At 45.6% G+C, this 14,235-nt stretch overlaps 1 protein-coding gene across 1 annotated transcript in view; it reads right to left on the bottom strand.

Annotated features, from left to right (window-relative positions):
- The window catches only part of LOC142571627 (zwei Ig domain protein zig-8-like), a 310,051-nt gene that overhangs the window by 43,599 nt on the left and 252,217 nt on the right, over positions 1 to 14,235 (bottom strand). The window contains exon 3 of the mRNA XM_075680136.1: positions 9,588 to 9,798. Within this exon, the coding sequence (XP_075536251.1) occupies positions 9,588 to 9,798 (211 nt within the window). The remainder of the gene's footprint in view (positions 1 to 9,587; positions 9,799 to 14,235) is intronic.

The following is a 14,235-nucleotide window of genomic DNA, read 5'->3' as shown; positions in this document are numbered from 1 at the left end:
GACCATGAGAAGTATCTAACAGTGCTCCGAAGATGTCATTAGGCCCTTTAAAGTGACAGAGAACTAGACATGAAAAACGCTACAGCGAAACAATGTACGCACAAAAGTAATGGACGGTTGGAGTTAAAGCAGAAGGCGAGGGAAAGTAGAAACTGGATAAACAGTACTTATCACTTTGTTTCTTCTCTAGTTTGAGCAGGAAATAAGAGCAGGCGGAACATCTTCTGAACTCTCCCATTCCTCGGAGTGTTCTAATGGATCACACCCACTTATATGGCTATATCAATATACACTTTCTTTCAATAAAGTTTGTCCAATGTTCTAAATGACAGTATTACCGATGTAGGCGGGTTTCGGCGATGTATGTCATCTAGGTTCCGTAGACTGAGTACTTGTATGAAACTTGCTTGTATGTTTTTTCACTAGGTTACATTTATTGTTATGGCTCGTCTTCAAGCATCTGCAAATAAGGGATTTCAGGCGCCAAAATATACGGTTCAGTAGCGCATGGATTTGGAAGCAGTGGTTTATTTATTTGTCAAAGTGAAGCTTGCACTATATTTGTAGCTTGAACAGCAGATCTAGACGTTTCAGGGTGTGCTTTGTCCGGGTATATTGGCTGAGAAATGTTTCAAGAAATAAAAAAATTTAAATTTGCCATTGGACATCCATCACTCTGGCAACAACCGACACGCTTCATCAGACATCATCATCATCATCAGCCTAGTTACGCCCACTGCAGGGCAAAGGCCTCTCCCATACTTCTCCAACTACCCCAGCCATGTACTAATTGTGGCCATGTTGTCCCTGCAAACGTCTTAATGTCATCCGCCCACCTAACTTTCTGCCGCCCCCTGCTACGCATCCCTTCCATTGCAATCCAGTCCGTAACGCTTAGTGACCATCGGTTATCTTCCCTCCTCATTACATGTCCGGCCCATGCCCATTTCGTTTTCTTGATTTCAACTAAGATGTCGTTTACCCGCGTTTGTTGCCTCACCCAATCTGCTCTTTTCTTATCCCTTAACGTCACACCCATCATTATTCTTTCCATAGCTCGTTGCGTCGTCCTCAATTTCAGCAGAACCCTTTTCGTAAGCCTCCAGGTTTCTGCCCCATATGCGAGTACTGGTAACACACAGCTGTTATACACTTTCGTTTTGAGGGATAGTGGCAACCTGCTGTTCATGATTTGAGAATGCCTGCCAAACGCACCCCAGCGCATTCTTATTCTTCTGGTTATTTCAGTCTCATGATCCGGATCCGTGGTCACTACCGGCCCTAAGTAGATGTATTCCCTTACCACTTCCAGTGCTTCGCTACCTATCGTAAACTGCTGTTCTCTTCCGAGACTGGTAAACAATACTTTAGTTTTCTGCAGATTAATTTTCAGACCCACCCTTCTGCTTTGCCTCTCCAGGTCAGTGAGCATGCACTGCAATTGGTCTCCTGAGTTACTAAGCAAAGCAATATCATCAGCGAATCGCAAGTTGCTAAGGTATTCTCCATCAACTTTTATCCCCAATTCTTCCCACTCCAGGCCTCTGAATACCTCCTGTAAACATGCTCTGAATAGCATTGCAGATATCGTATCTCCCTGTCTGACGCCTTTCTTTATAGGGATTTTGTTGCTTTCTTTGTGGAGGACAACGGTGGCTGTGGAGCCGCTATAGATATCTTCCAGTATCTTTACATATGGCTCATCTACACCCTGATTCCGTAATGCCTCCATGACTGCTGAGATTTCGACTGAATCAAACGCTTTCTCGTAATCAATGAAAGCTATATAGAAGGGTTGGTTATATTCGGCACATTTCTCTATCACTTGATTGATAGTGTGAATATGGTCTATTGTTGAGTAGCCTTTACGGAATCCTACCTGGTCCTTTGGTTGACAGAAGTCTAAGGTGTTCCTGATTCTATTTGCGATTACCTTAGTAAATACTTTGTAGGCAACGGACAGTAAGCTGATCGGTCTATAATTTTTCAAGTCTTTGGCGTCCCCTTTCTTATGGATTAGGATTATGTTAGCGTTCTTCCAAGATTCCGGTACGCTCGAGGTTATGAGGCATTGCGTATACACGGTGGCCAGTTTCTCTAGAACAATCTGACCACCATCCTTCAACAAATCTGCTGTTACCTGATCCTCCCCAGCTGCCTTCCCCCTTTGCATAGCTCCTAAGGCTTTCTTTACTTCTTCTGGCGTTACCTGTGGGATTTCGAATTCCTCTAGGCTATTCTCTCTTCCACTATCGTCGTGGGTGCCACTGGTACTGTATAAATCTCTATAGAACTCCTCAACCACTTGAACTATCTCATCCATATTAGTAACAATATTGCCGGCTTTGTCTCTTAACGCACACATCTGATTCTTGCCTATTCCTAGTTTCTTCTTCACTGTTTTTAGGCTTCCTCCGTTCCTGAGAGCCTGTTCGATTCTATCCATATTATAGTTCCTGATGTCCGCTGTCTTACGATTGTTGATTAACTTAGAAAGTTCTGCCAGTTCTATTCTAGCTGTAGGGTTGGAGGCTTTCATACATTGGCGTTTCTTGATCAGATCTTTCGTCTTCTGCGATAGCTTACTGGTTTCCTGTCTAACGGCGTTACCACCGACTTCTATTGCGCACTCCTTAATGATGCCCATGAGATAGTCGTTCATTGCTTCAACACTAAGGTCCTCTTCCTGAGTTAAAGCCGAATACCTGTTCTGTAGCTTGATGCGGAATTCCTCTAGTTTCCCTCTTACCGCTAACTCATTGATTGGCTTCTTGTGTACCAGTTTCTTCCGTTCCCTCCTCAAGTCTAGGCTAATTCGAGTTCTTACCATCCCATGGTCACTGCAGCGTACCTTGCCGAGCACGTCTACATCTTGTATGATGCCAGGGTCGCCATAATGACGTACAAATGTTTATGTCCTGTGAACAGACTATAGTTATTGATGTATTAACATGTGCATATATCAACCAATATCCACCATCCCGATCAGGGCTAGAGCATAGGCCCATCAGCTGGTATGCGAGTACTTACCATGCAGCTAAACATGTGGTTCGCATCAAGATGGAGATAAAAATACGTGCATAAAAAGCAGGGAAATTCTCCAAAATAAAGTCAGATCACCTACCTTGTCCTGTGATATAGCAGAAAGGCTTAAAGAAAGTGAAAAAGAACGTCGTGCAGAAGAAATTCACTGAAGCACCAGTTGCTGCAGCTCGGTACTGTATCACACCCGAGATATTTCGCTGCATTTCTACGTCCTTAAGTCCTACATTCTTTTGTCGCAAGAGTTTATTTTTGATAGTTGTGATAGTTGGTCCTTTGGCGGCCTATGCTCCAGGGATCATATAATCTAATAAGCAAGAAAAATTGGCTTTGCAATTGAGATATTGATGGCCCATGCCTGCGTTTATAGGTCATACAATGCTAACTAGACGTCGCTTTGGTGCTACGCGTCAGATGAGCAAGGATGAAAAAGCATCGTCAAGCGACATTTAGCTGTCGTAGCAACGAGTTTTCTGACGACCTTTAGACATCAGTGGATCGCAAGTCAGCCAAGGCACGAAAAAACAATTAGGGCAGAAACTTCCCACAGGGCAATTTCCATTAATGCGTAGCATTACTTGTAATCATTAGTTATGAAGTCTATACTCTACTCTTGAAACCAAGACTGCTGTATTTTAAGAGATACGGAACTGCAAAAAATGCCACGCACACCATGACGATCTCCCCTGTAAACATATTTTTACTGCCAATCGTTTATTTGGTAAATGAACCAAATGTTGCTGTAGTGCCTTTTTTCTCACATAATTTGCCCGCCAACGCGGCCGCCTACGTTCCAACTCGTCCTCTTCAGAAACTTCTCCCTTTTTTTGCAGATGCAGTTATCTCGCTGCTTGCGTTACCCGCGCAAACATTGTCAGCGAAAGCTCTCGCCTGCACTCTATCTGCGCCTCAGTGTTCTGTACCACTTGTTCGTGAATGCGTCCGTGTTGTAATGGTTTCACTATTGGCTTCTGTACTAGACGTCGTGTGTTGGAATCCTGTCATCAGAAAATTTTTGTAATGTTTATTTATTTATTTATAAAACAATACTTTCTTTAATATGACGAGGTTACAGAGTCACGAAGCCGTTTGAAGCCAGATGGATGAAGTTTAGGCAATTATTTGTATTAACCATCACTCATATACTTGCTGGCATAATATCCCCTTGGATGCTCATGCGCCAACGCCAAGTACGTGGCGGTAAGCGTACAGAAGTGTGTGTATTCAAAGAAATTCACCTATTCAAGTCTAGATGGCGTTACGGGTCTTCTAGGACACGAAACAGAAGGACGAATGGAACTGAGCAGAAAATGACCGTGGACATTTAGCCAAAGAATGCTACACATTCAAAAAGCGAGGATTAAAGGCCAACTGCCGATCCACGATACGCGGTTTCCTGAAACATCTCGCATCTCATGGAAAAAAAAATATCAATACGCCAGATGGTGGGAAGGATGACAGCTGCGTTTTCGCATAGCCCTAAACAGCCCTATAAGAATATATCTAAGAAATTGAAAAGAAACCACGTCATAGGGTCGAAAATCCACAGCACACAGTCATATACACCCATGAACATATTATTACGACATCATCGAGCGATGCTCAAGAGACGAGCCGCCGCGAGAACGACGAGGAAGTTGGTCGGTGGCCTTGGCGCGAGCGAGTGTCGACCTGGCGGCCTGGTTCCAGTGTAAATAGCCTGTAAATGGCCTCTTCTGTCTGTGTCTTTCCACACGCAACATTCTGGTGGAGGTCAGCGATTCCCGTCCTCACTACTGAACTCCGAAGTGGTCGGCACACCGAGCTTGTCACCATGCCTCCCGGTGACGCGCCCGCCTCTGCAACGGCTTCGGCTTGTCTCACTGCTCCAATCGTCACGGTTGTCCCACATCGCGACCCAGGTGTGTTCTCTGGCCTGGAGGGACATGATGTTGACGACTGGATCAAGCTGTATGAACACGCCAGTGCTAGTAACAGGTGGGACCCAACGATTATGCTAGCCAATGCCATCTCTTATCTTGGCGGCACCTCATGCGTGTGGTACCAAACGCATGACGACGAGATAACCAGTTGGGACAGTTTCAAAGAGAAACTACGGGAACTTTTCGGCGACACCATTGGGCGCAAGGCTACCGCGAGAAAGGCTCTTGCGTCTCATGTTCAGCCATCTACGGAGCCGTACGTTTCCTACATCCTCGACGTCTTGGCTCTATGCCGCAAAGCGGACGATGCTATGTCCAAAGCAGATAAAGTGTAACATGTTCTAAAAGGCATCACCGTAGACGCTTTCAATTTGCTTGTTTTCGGCAATGTCTCGACTATCGACGCCATCATCAAAGAATGCTGTCGCCTTGAACAAGCTAAGAGCCGCCGTATCAGAAACCACATCACTCGGCTACCCAACACTGCTGCTACGTCGACATGTGAGGGTCGACCATGTCAGACCACCACCTGTGACGACGCCACCCGTATTGTTCGCCGCGAACTCGGGGCCGCCTGTTCGCCAGCTTTCTCCACGACGCGTCCCGATCCACCAGCACAACCACCATTGCGATGATTCAGGCCGTCGTCCGACAGGAATTTGAGAACATGGGTCTGAACCCTGTGTATTCCACGTCTCCAACCCAGCGTTCCCCAGTTCTCTAGCGGCCCTCCTCGTCCTCGGCAGTCCTTTTCTCCCACATCTTGCCGCAACCCGTTCGATTGGCGTACCCCTGATGACAGGCCGATCTGCTTCCACTGCTGTCGCATCGGCCACGTCGCTCGTCACTGCCGCAACCGATGGCCACCACCTCCTCGGACATACGACGCCGCTTATTCCCGCACCTTTGGACCTTCCCTTCCCTATACCACCCGCCATGAACCCACTGCCGCTGATGCTCCTGCTCCCAAACTTCACTACAGCCGCTCGCCCTCACCTCGACGCCATCAGTCTCGTTCGCCCCAACCCCGCCGCTTCTCTTCGCCGCCTATCGCCTCCCGGACCCAGCCGGAAAACTAGGCACAGCAGCTTCTGGAGGTGAAGCTGCGTTGTCGACCCTGCCCTCAAATCCTCTGCTCACATTATCCACGAACCGAAACCTTCTTGACGTTGACGTTGACGGCTATCCTGTCACGGCACTCATCGATACAGGAGCACATCTTTTTATTATGAGTGATGCCTTCCGACGACGACTGAACAAGCTCGTCACCCCAGCGCCGGCACGCGTCGTCCGGGTTGCGGATGGCGGTACTGTGCCTACCATCGGCATGTGTGCGGCACGTGTGAGCATCGCCGGCCGCCACACTCCTGTCCTCTTCACCGTAATAGCTCATTGCCGCCACGACCTCATTCTCGGCCTCGATTTCTCTCCGCACATTCTGCTCTTATTGACTGCTCTTCCAGTACCCTTCGCCTTAAGTTACTGATGCTCGCAGAACCTTCTGACGCACCCCACTGCCGCTTACGTACCAGTGGCTTTCTTCGCTTGCCGACAAAGTCAATAGCCTACATTGAATTGTTGTCTTTCCCACCAGTTCCTGATGGCGAGTACCTCGTCACTGCTCTTCCCGACATTCCAATAAGGTATGACGTTACAGTGCCTCACAGTATACTTAGTATTACTGGGAACCGCACTCGCATGCCTGTTTGTAACTTTGGATTGGCAAAGCAAATTCTACCGCAAGGTATTTACCTTTTCACCGTTGATTGTCTCGGCGACCAATTCGTGGCAGCCTTATCGACCGATGGTTCTCGCGAGCTTAGCATGCCCCTCGCTCCAGCCTCGGGTGCCGATCCCAACATAAACAAAATGGTTGCGACGGACCTGCCCTCTGCGCAGGCTGAAGAGCTTTGCCAAGTATTATCGTCCTACCGAGATACTTTCAACATCGACAATCGCCCTTTAGTCCAGACGCTCGCGGTCAAGCATCGGATTCTTACTGGCAATGCTACGCCTATTCACCGACGACCGTGTCGAGTTTCTGCGTCGGAACGCCAAGTAATTCAAAACGAAGTCAACAAAATGCTAGATAAAAACGTCATTGAGCCTTCTTCGAGTCCCTGGGCGTCACCTGTGGTGTTGGTTAAGAAGGACGGCACGTGGTGCTTTTGTGTAGACTACCATCATCTGAACAACATTACTAAGAAGGACGTCTACCCGCTCCCACGTATACCCGCTCCCACGTCCTGCACGGTTCCAGCTATTTCTCGTCTATCGATCTTCGTTCGAGATACTAGCAGATTGCTGTTGACGATATGGACAGAGAAAAAACCGCGTTCATCAGACCTGATGGCCTATACCAGTTTAATGTAATGCCGTTTGGATTATGCAACGCCCCTGCCACCTTTGAGCCTATGATGGACTCCTTGCTCCAAGGTTTCGAATGGTCGACATGCATCTGCTACCTCGACGACGTCATCGTCTTCTCGCCAACATTCGACACTCACCTTGAACGTCGAATACCTCAGCAACCTTCGGTTTGCCGAAGACATTGATCTATTCAGCAACACTGCGGATGAGTTACAACAAATGATTGAGGACCTTAACAGGGAGAGTGTAAGAGTGCGGCTGAACATTAATATGCAAGAAACTAAGATAATGATAAATAACCGGGCAAGGGAACAAGAGTTCAAGATCGCAAGTCAGCATCTAGAGTCTGTGAAGGAGTACCTTTACCTAGGTCAACTAATCACAGAGAACATTGAACATGAGAATGAAATCCACAAAAGAATACAAATGGGTTGGTTTGCATACGGCAGACATCGTGAGCTGCTAACTGGGAGCTTACCGTTATCATTTAAAAGAAAAGTATACAATCAGTGCGTTTTACTGGTGCTGACATATGGGGCAGAGACTTGGGAACTGACAAAGAAGCTTGAGAACAAGTTAAGAACCACGTAAGGAGGGATGGAACGAAGAATGCTAGGCATAACTTTAAGAGACAGAAAGAGAGCGGTTTGGATCAGAGAGCAAACGGTTATAGACGATATTTCAATAGACAACAAGAGAAAAAAAATGGCACAGGGCAGGTAATATATTGCGCAGATTAGAGAATAGTTGGACAATTAGGGTGACAGAATGGGTGCCAAGAGAAGGGAATTGCTGTAGAGGACGGCAGAACACTAGGTGGTATGACGAAATTACGAAATTTGCTGGTGCAAGTTGGAATCGGTTGGCGCAGGACAAGGGTAATTGGAGATGGCAGGGAGAGGCCTTCGTCCTGCAGTGGACATAAATAGGCTGATGATGATGATGAATAAACAAGCGTTAATAATTACAAATAATACAAGCAAGTTATACGAACATCGGGTGACTATTCAGTGCGATATCTAGTACGTGGTAAAGATGCCTGTCTCTTCGTAAAAATGTTCAAGTGCGTTCAATACTCGTACGTAGCTGTGCTATTTTCGATGACCGTGGGCTCTGAAATTTTCGCGAGTGAGAAAGGTCGGTCAGGATCAATGTAGTGTAGCTCTTGTTCTATCTGCTATCTTTGCTTCGCGTATATGGGGTATTAGAGGAGTAGATGCGAACATCCTCATCGTAGTGGCCACAGGAGCAAGCTGGGAAAGAAGTCCATTTTATGCGATATAACAAATGTGGGGTGTAGGCTGCCCCAAGGCGCAGTCGATGAATTGGTGTCTCGGTACTTTTCAAAAAGTCTACATAGCTGGTATTTGAGTTTAGTGTCGACTTCTGAGTTGATTCCCTAGTGTTGTCATTAAACCAGGTTGACAAACACAAGTCCTTTAGTACTCTCAGTACCCGTTTCGTGTCTTTTGGTGATGAAAGGACGAGTTTAATTTCTGCATCTTTATGAGCCGATTTTGTCAACGAGTCCGCTAATTTGTTGCCTCCTATACTAGCACATTCTGGGAGCCATTGCAACATCACTTCGTGTTTCCTTTCATTAGCCTGAGTTAAACTGTTCAGTACTACGCAAGTTATTCGTGCGTGTGGTCGGCTTTCACCAATGTTTTCAAGGCATGCTAAAGCCGATAAGAAGTCCGCACAAATTACCCACTTTGTTGGCGTCTCATATATTTTGATAAATTAAGTGGCTTGGAGAATTGCCACTAATTCCGCTATTGTGGGTGACGACGTGCGTGCTAGTCGGCAAGCGTACTCTACCTATAAGCATGGTATAACATAAGCTGCAGTCACACTTTCTTTGATTACAGAACCGTCCGTGTTGGCATGATTGGATTTCTGTTACTTGTAAAATAGCTGATGTAACGCTAATTGTTTCGCCGCTAATGTGGAAACGTCGCTCTTATATTTAAGCTATGGCGCCAAACGTGTGTGTCGTCTGTGTTCTTTTGTCGAGTTTCTGATGCGCACAAAGCCTCCATCATTATTTATTTTTAAGCCCATCTATTGACGTTTTTTTTTTAAATTTTTGGCGCCTGCAGTAGCCATGGCAAATAACAGAGGTTTGAGTACCAAAAAACTGATACTGGAAGTGGCGATTTAATTCTAGCAAACACTTTAATGTGAAGCTGAGTGCTACACTGTCATTGCGCACTGTTCCACAGCTCTTTGCATCCTGGTTTCTATACGCACCCAAGACGGTTAGCCGCACAAAGTAGGAGATGAGCGGGTGCATGTTGATCTGGCACTCGTAGTCTCCGGCGTCTGTGGGCTGGACGCGCTTGATCTGCAGCATCCAATCCTCGGAGCGGTCCATGTGCACCGCCTGGAACCGGTCATCAGCTGTGTACGTTGTCAAGCCCACCGTAAGCACATGGAAGTCACGGCGGCGGATCCAGGACACCTGCATATAAAGATGGCACGTGGGACATTAGTCTTACCTCAATTCCGCGTTCTTGTGTGATTGAGACTGGCAAATTGATTGATTGATAGATTGATTTATTGACTGATTGATAGTGTAGTTCAAAACGGATAAATTAATTCTGAAGGTCGCCGTACTCGAGTTTGCAAGAGCATTCTAACCTACTGGGGTTCCCTTTAATGTGCAAAAATTTATGCACATGATTGATTTCTTATTCCAACGCCCTTGTAATGAAGCCGCCTCGTGTTCATCAGCAGAGCGAGAGAGCGAGAGAGACAGAGAAGGAAATAAGAGCAGAAAGGTAGAGACGTTATCCAGAAAAACTGTGCAGTCTTCTATTCTTCAGGGAGGGAAGCAAAGGGTGAAAAAGATTAGAAGAAAAGGGATAATAAGGACTCGTTCGTACAAGCATGAGAAAATCGATCGATCGATCGTCGAGCAATCAATCAATCAATCAATCAATCAATCAATGAATCAATCAATCAATCAATCAATCAATCACACAATAAATAAAGAAATCTGTGTTTTCCGAGCTTCGTTAATTCAGACTCAGCAGCAGGTAGATACGGAGGCAATTAATTCGCGATATATCTGCACGCAGAGTTTATGCAGAAATTACGATACTAAGGACGAATTGTGATCGCATGTTACATCAAGAAAGTCTCTGATGAATTCAGACTGAAACCATTCAAATTGTCTTAGTAAATTAAACGGGCGTTTACATAGGTGGAACTATCTTTCTCAAGGCCGGGGCGCTTGTGGCTATTGGTCGTTATTCTTCACTACCTATGCTAATGAGATATAGCATGCACTTTCCTCACACTACAGTTGTATACCCATAAAGTGAACTCTTTAAGAATGGCGAAGCCACATTTACAATGATATCATTAAGTATCAAAAGCCCGCTTCAGCTTTCCTGACATGATCCTGCAGTGATACAAACTTGTTTTATTGGTTATCACAATTAATTGAGACTACGCATATTAACTATCCAGACAGCAGCTCTCTCTTCAGGAAAAATATAGCTGCACGACATCATCTTACCTTCCAGTATCGGCGCCGGGTTCAAGAGCCGTGCGTGTTCCGTTACCAACAAAACACTTCCAGGCTGTTAACCCTTTCGTCTTAAAAAATGGGTAGTCTATCACAAAAGTAAATGTTCTACACAAGCCTCTATTATTATTATTATTATTATTATTATTATTATTATTATTATTATTATTATTATTATTATTATTATTATTATTATTATTATTATTATTATTATTATTATTATTATTAGAAAGTAAACATATACAAGCACTTCAATGACAAAGAATAACGGGCTCGCAATTGTCTTCTTAAGGCGACATCTAACGCGCCCACTTGAAGAGGAGAAAAAAAAGAGAAAAAGAAGAACGATACAAGAAGGAAAAAGGCAGAGGAGCGTACATCACAGTTACTCACACTGTCACAAGTAGAGTACGAGTATTACAGACAAGAGTCTAGAATCTAAACCGAAGTAAATCGAAAGTGGTCGCATTAGCGCGACCATCACGCAGTTGGTTCCGAAAAAATTGCCACAGGCGTTGAGGCAACATTGGTGCTTACCTAGCTAAGAGCTCTAGCGGTGTGCTCGAGCTTTAAATAGAGCGGTGTTTGCCAACGCGGGCGTATCTCCTACGCCATTAAAACGTGTGCGTTTTCCACCGTTAATGTCTCCATCAGAAGTATAAGAAAACACGTGGGCATGTGCACCTTTTTCCGCGTACACATTTTCGGCTAGAGTATAGCTGAGCTAAAGGGTAGAAACTGAAATAGTTGAGGTAAGCGTTCTAAAGCTACGCATTGGTTATAAAGAAGCGCACGGTAGAAAGCTGCGTATCATTCTTCAAAGCGAGGCTTTTGCACTTCCCCGGGATTCGGCTTCGGCCTTCATTGTCGTTTCCTTACCGAAAACGTCTGTGTGAATATATATATATATATATATATATATATATATATATATATATATATATGCATATATATGTGTGTGTGTGTAAACGAGAAGAAAAGGGGTTAACCGAGGGGCCCGATTTTTATTAGCCATGTCATAAGCAGCCAACAAACATTGAAAACAAACACATGCGAAAATTGTAGGATCATTCCCCACCTGTAGCAAGTTGTTTTCTTTCCATTAATTTATCGTTTCTTTATATCATTTATTAGGTGCAAGTAATTTCCCATATGTTGTCCTTAATGTCAGTGTTTGTTCGCTTCTTAAGATATGGCTAATAAAAGATCGGGCCCCTCGGTTAACCCCTTTCTTCTCATTTACTACCTAACGAGGGTCTCGAATCCAGCAACATTGATGGCTTCAGGCAGCGTGTGTGCGTTTATTGACCGGTTGCATTCACCCAAAAAGATCACGTTCTCGTGACGTCTGCGGCAGAAAGGATGTTCCACATCCGGCACCAAGGTCTGTGAGTGGTGGCGCTGGCTAACACTCCCAGGACGCTTCTAGGAAACAGAAATACCTAAGAAAGTGGATGGGGAAATGGCACCACGGTAGCTCAATTGGTAGAGCATCGCACGCGAAATGCATAGGTTGTGGGGTCGTTCCCCACATGCGGCAAGTTGCTTTGCCATCCACTTTCATTTTCATTTCCATTAATTTATCGTTTCGTTATTTTATATATTAAGCACAAGTTATTTGCCCTATGTTGTCCTTGGTGTCAGTGTTTGTTGGCTGCTTATGATATATATATATATATATATATATATATATATATATATATATATATATATATATATATATATATATATATATAGAGAGAGAGAGAGAGAGAGAGAGAGAGAGAGAGAGAGGGAGAGAGCTTGGGAATCTGCATACATATGCAGGCTACTGAGTTGCCGAGGCGACAATCTGGAACACTGGGTATATGCCAGAGTAGGCAAGTTGCTGCTGGTTGGCTTAGTAGAGAACTTGGGTATCACTTGGGTAGCTTGGGTAACTTGGAAGTGATTCCTTAGTTAAACATTATCACTGTTGCCTCTGCATTTTCGCTTTGCTTCTTATCAAATTCTGGGAGCTGCCGCTCCCTCGTTGCGGCAATGGACGAAGATACTTCCGAGGACCTTCCTGGCGCGCAGCAGTGCGGTCGACTTACGTCCAGGAAGCGTGGGAGAGAGTCAAGCGACACAGACGGCGGGGCCACCGAGTTGTACTCGGACAGCTTCGATTTCTCGGTTGACGACTTCAAGGTTGTCATGAACCCAACTGAAAGAAGAAAGCTGCTGCGGGCGTCATCGCCGGCATGTGTTTCAACCGTGAAAGAAATACCACAGCGCTGGCCGCACACTGTTCTCCTCTTGCCCGTGGACGCTATGACTAATTTGCGGCTACTTTCTTTTGTTACTTGAGCGGATCGCACCGAATGAAATCAAATACGTGAGAATAAACTCACGGAGGAATGTCCTGGCGGTAGACATTTTACATCGTAGCACAATGCGACGCTTTCGAATGTTACAGAAATAGACAAAGTAAACGTGCGATATGTGATCCCTACAGGCAGTAACGGCACTGTTAGCATCATTTATGACCTCAACGTTTCCATTCTGGCCGACGACTTGCTAATATTAATAAAGTCAGCAACAGAAGGCACTGTCATCCCGCATCTCACCAGACTCGGAAACACACGCTGCCTGAAGCTTGATTTTGAGGGAAACTGCCTTCCCTCTCACGTGAAAGTTGGCCATGTCTGTCATCTAGTTAGACCTTACTTACCGGAGCCCTTGCAATGCCACAAGTGCTTCAAGATTCGCCATGTAAAGAGCGTCTGTGTGAACAATGCTGTGTGCCCTCGGTGTGTATAATTCCATTCAGAAGATACCTGCCGCGCGACTGTTCTGAAGTGCCCTAATTGCTGTGGTTCCCACGAAGCCTCATCGAAGGAGTGCCTGTGGGTCCGGAAGGAATTCGTGATTCTAAAGCGCATGGTTCGGGACCATTCGACACAGAGCGAGGCTGACGCTACACTTAGGCGTCGACGGTATCGCCACCTAAAAGCGGAACGAAACGCCCCAACAAGCAACACGCCGTTTTCCGCCAAAGCTACCGCGAAAACAGAAAAAGTGGCAAGACTCGATCATCCTGCAGAGTGGCCCGCACTTCCAAGCGCACGACCTGACACGGAGACATCTCGAATACTGCCGCAATTGTCACCATCACAAACCGCTGATGCAATGACGCCAGATGATCGCCATGTTATAATAATGTTGCGGTTACGGATGAATGCTATGCGTGCTCTAGTAAGCAAGATGAAACCCTGTCGGCACACAGCGCGCTGCATGTGCTGAACACCTTGGGTACAGTGCTTGCGGCTTTAGGGTAAAGGAATGGCCCGTCAGATGCCATCGTTTCGAGAGGACGCCCAGAATGCATCTTTCTATAGAAGGCTG

The sequence above is a fragment of the Dermacentor variabilis genome, chromosome 2 (genome assembly GCF_050947875.1).
Source record: "Dermacentor variabilis isolate Ectoservices chromosome 2, ASM5094787v1, whole genome shotgun sequence".
In the NCBI taxonomy this organism is placed as follows: domain Eukaryota; kingdom Metazoa; phylum Arthropoda; class Arachnida; order Ixodida; family Ixodidae; genus Dermacentor; species Dermacentor variabilis.
Note: the sequence above shows the minus strand (reverse complement) of the source record. Positions and strands in the feature narration are given on the sequence as shown.